The following is a 3,635-nucleotide window of genomic DNA, read 5'->3' as shown; positions in this document are numbered from 1 at the left end:
GTGGGGTGCCGCCCAGTTTAGAAGTTGGGCAGTAAAATGAGGGAAGGAAGAAAGCCCTGGGCTGGGGCCGGCACGGACTCTACAGAAACCAAACGCGTCGCATGTAGCCATCACGGTGCTCAGACACGGCAGACCTTACCTTCTCCCAGAAAGTGGGAAGAGACAGAAACTCAAATGACAAAACAGGGATCAGAGTGGCTTCCAGTCCGCGCAATCCTAACTCCTGCAGACGAAAGAACAGGCTCTGGGTTGGCCAGGCCGCCTGAAGGAGGGCAAGGGTGGGGGTCACATTGCAGTGCTGTGGGCCGCGTCTCAGTTCCGGGCCCCCCACTTCGCGGGTGAGCGCTGTTTCCGGGGCCGGCGCTTCGGGCACTTACCCTGACGTACGGGTCCTGGCCGCCCTCCTCCTTAGCGTCCTTCAGCAAAAGAACCTTCATCACTGCCTGGCGGGCCGTACAGGGCGCTGTGACAGAGCGGGGACACGGGCCTTAATCAGACCTCAGACTCCTCCTGGGCCACGTGGGTGGACGGGGCAGGGGGGAGAAGGTGGCCCCTGCGCACTGACTCAGCGTGAACGGGCCGGTTCCTGCAGAGACCCTGTCACTGATAAGGCCGAGGGACAGCTGCTGGCACTTGATAGCGCCTGGAAGGCAGATGACAGCCCAGGGGAGAGCCAGTGTCCCAGCCACATGTAAGGCTCAGGGAGCAGAAGTGGTGCAAATTCTGGGTTGTATCAATACGTAGAGAAATGGGTGTCTCATATTGGAAGGAAATGAGTACTTACTTCCATTTCAAAATATACTAAGTTGTTTGCTTGTAAGCTCCTTAGGAAATAATTTTATTGACTTTTCTACATTTTTAACATATTTTTATTGATTTCAGAGAGGAAGAGAGAGCGAGAGAAACATCAATAAGAGAGAATCATTGATTGGCTTCCTCCTACATGCCCCCTACTGGGGATGGAGCCTGCAACCTGGGCATGCATGTGCCCTGACCGGGAATCGAATCATGACTTCCTGGTTCATAGGTTAATGCTCACTCACTGAGCCACACCGACCGGGCGACTTTTCTACTTCTTAAATGATGTTTTATAAGTGTTGTCAGTATCATGAAGTAATCTTTCAAAAGTTTTCTAACAACCTAGAACACAATTTGTCGATACATATTTAAAGCCTTATGTACTTCCTGTCCTTTCTGTAATTTCACATCTAAGAATAACCACTAAGGCAGTACTCACAAATGTGTGCCAAGATTAACATAAAGATGCTCATCCTGGTTTCCTTTATTATTTAACACTAGAGGCCCCGAGCATGAAATTCATGCACGGGTAGGGTCCCTAGACCTGTCTGGCGATCAGGGCCTTCTGGCTGCTGGCCTGGCCTTCCTTTGTTTTGCAACACCCCCTGGTGGTCAGTGCATGTCATAGCGAGCCATCGAACTCCTGGTCTCCCAGTCGAATTCCCAAGGGGACGCTTTGAATATTAGGCTTTTATATATATAGATATGCTTGCATTGATTTCAGAGAGGGAGGGAGAGATAGAAACCTCTATGATGAGAATCATTGACTGGCTGCCTCCTGCACACCCCACACTGGGAATCATGCCCGCAACCGGGCATGGGCCCTGACCGGAATCCGAACTGTGACCTCCTGGTTCATAGGTCAATGCTTAACCACTTAGGCACACAGCCGGGCCCTTTTTCATTATTGAGATATAAATGGCACACAGCTCAAAATGAATTGCTTTGTATCTAAGCAACTGAGCAAATGAGTATAAAATTAAAGTTCTCATTATTGCTGCTGTCGGGCTCTTAGCTACAGTGGGGCTTTGGGAAAGTGGGCAGGATGGCTTCTGTCACTGCCTGGAGTTACTCAAAGTGAGTCTCCGTAGTCGACCTTTCTGCGCTGGTCACTGGTGTCAGCCTGGCTGGGCCAGTCCCCTGCATCCCCCTATGCGAACCCAAGTGCTGCCAGGAAGGTTTTGGAGATATGATGAGGCCCATCGTCAGCTGACCTTTAGTAAGACAGGTCATCCTACACAATCCGGGGGGGCTGCCTGGGGTGGTGGAAAGGCCCTTGGAGCAGACGGAGGCTCCCAGGGGGAAGTGCCTCCTGTACATCGCTTCTGCTGTGCCCTCCACTACGGATTTGACTGGCCCCAGAGATGCACTCAGTCTCCTAATACAGATCCCCTGCTGGTCCCGTTTCTCTGGTTGAACCCCGACTGATAAGCCTTCCAATTTGGGGTCCCCGGAATCTGGGATGTCACTGAGTGGCAGGTACAATGTGGCATTTTCTGCTAAAGCACACATCTTTCCAGGGCACACAAAGCAAGCAACTACTGCGGGATTCAAAAGTAGAAGCTTATTGCTGTGGGAAGCAGGCATTCGTGTGGCCACAGGTCGCTACTCAGCCCTATCATGTCCCCATTGGAGAAGCTCAAATACCAGGAGCCAGTTGCTCACAAAGGCTTTCTGTAACAGTGATAACGGAAGCCCATCAGGGAGGTGTGCATGATGTTTTGGGGGTGGCCGTACCATTAAGTGCTAGGAGGTGCCGTGGGAGAGGGGCCTGGGATGCTGCCAGCTGGTTACCTCTCCAGGGTAGAATTACTGAGCAGAGGTTATCATCACTGTTCTGCTTAAACCTCCCCAGCAGTGGCCGCCTCACTGCTAGGGCAGCTGAGTACGTATTTAGAATCACATGCACCCAGCCCACTCTCCTCATTTTACAAAGAAAAAGAAAAGAAAAGAAATGGATGTCATCTCTAATGAATGACGTCCTTTCTAATGAATAGTCTTTACAATGGGCTACGTGGGGGGGGGGGGGGGGGGGGGGGGGGGGGGGGTAAACCTAGCTGGTCAACGAGTTTTATTTAAATATTTTAAGGTTGTAAAACTCAAGGTATTTCTTGTAAAAATCCAGAATTCACCCACCAGGCAGGTTTGGCTCAGTGGTTGAGAGTCAAGGTCACAGTTCAATTCCTGGTCAGGGCACATGCTCAGGTTGCGGGCTCGATCTCCAGTAGGGGGCGTGCAGGAGGCACCGATCAATGATTCTCTCATCATTGGTATTTCTATTCCTCTCTCCCTCTCTGAAATCAATTAAAACACACACACACACCATAAAGGCATAGGCTCTGCAATCAGGCGACCCTATCATAAAAAGAAATATCCAGAATTCCAGGTTCTCTTGAAATGTAAAAATCTGACCGCACCGGGCCCTTCCCACGTGGCTGCAGCCTCAGGTGCACACGAGCTGGCCCCAGTGCCCGCCACTCTGTCCTCCCAAATAGGCTCTGGTCTGCAATTCGGATTTCCCTAGTGGCCCTGAAGCTTTGACTGTCCACTCCTGCTTTTCAGCAAACTTTCAGGTCAGGAAATGGGCTTAAGGAGGGTCCGCTAGGGGCAGGCATTCGGTGCCTGACGAGGCCGAGCCACCCCTGTGCTGGGGGACGCCCGCGCGGTCGGGCCGGGCCTGGCGTGGGGACCTGCACGACCCCGGGCCCTTCCATTGGAGTCCATCACTACCCCAGGCCACGGCCCACACTCAGGCCTGCGGCGGCCTCGGTTCCGCTCCCGACTAGTCCTGCACTCGCTAGCGCCCGGGTGGGTGGGCCCCGGATGGGTGGGCCCCC

The 3,635-nt window shown here is 52.7% G+C and overlaps 1 protein-coding gene across 1 annotated transcript in view; it reads right to left on the bottom strand.

Moving 5' to 3' along the window:
• The window catches only part of UROS (uroporphyrinogen III synthase), an 11,486-nt gene extending 8,532 nt beyond the window's left edge, over positions 1-2,954 (bottom strand). The window contains exons 1-3 of the mRNA XM_005880835.2: positions 2,935-2,954; positions 378-463; positions 140-223 (exon numbers count right to left, since the gene is read on the bottom strand). Of these exons, the coding sequence (XP_005880897.1) occupies positions 140-223; positions 378-437 (144 nt within the window). The 5' untranslated portion in view covers positions 438-463; positions 2,935-2,954. The remainder of the gene's footprint in view (positions 1-139; positions 224-377; positions 464-2,934) is intronic.
• Positions 2,955-3,635: the final 681 nt, after the last annotated feature.

Source organism: Myotis brandtii, unplaced genomic scaffold (genome assembly GCF_000412655.1).
Source record: "Myotis brandtii unplaced genomic scaffold, ASM41265v1 scaffold656, whole genome shotgun sequence".
NCBI lineage: Eukaryota > Metazoa > Chordata > Mammalia > Chiroptera > Vespertilionidae > Myotis > Myotis brandtii.
The sequence above is the reverse complement of the archived record's forward strand: the minus strand, read 5'-3'. Positions and strand labels throughout refer to the sequence as shown.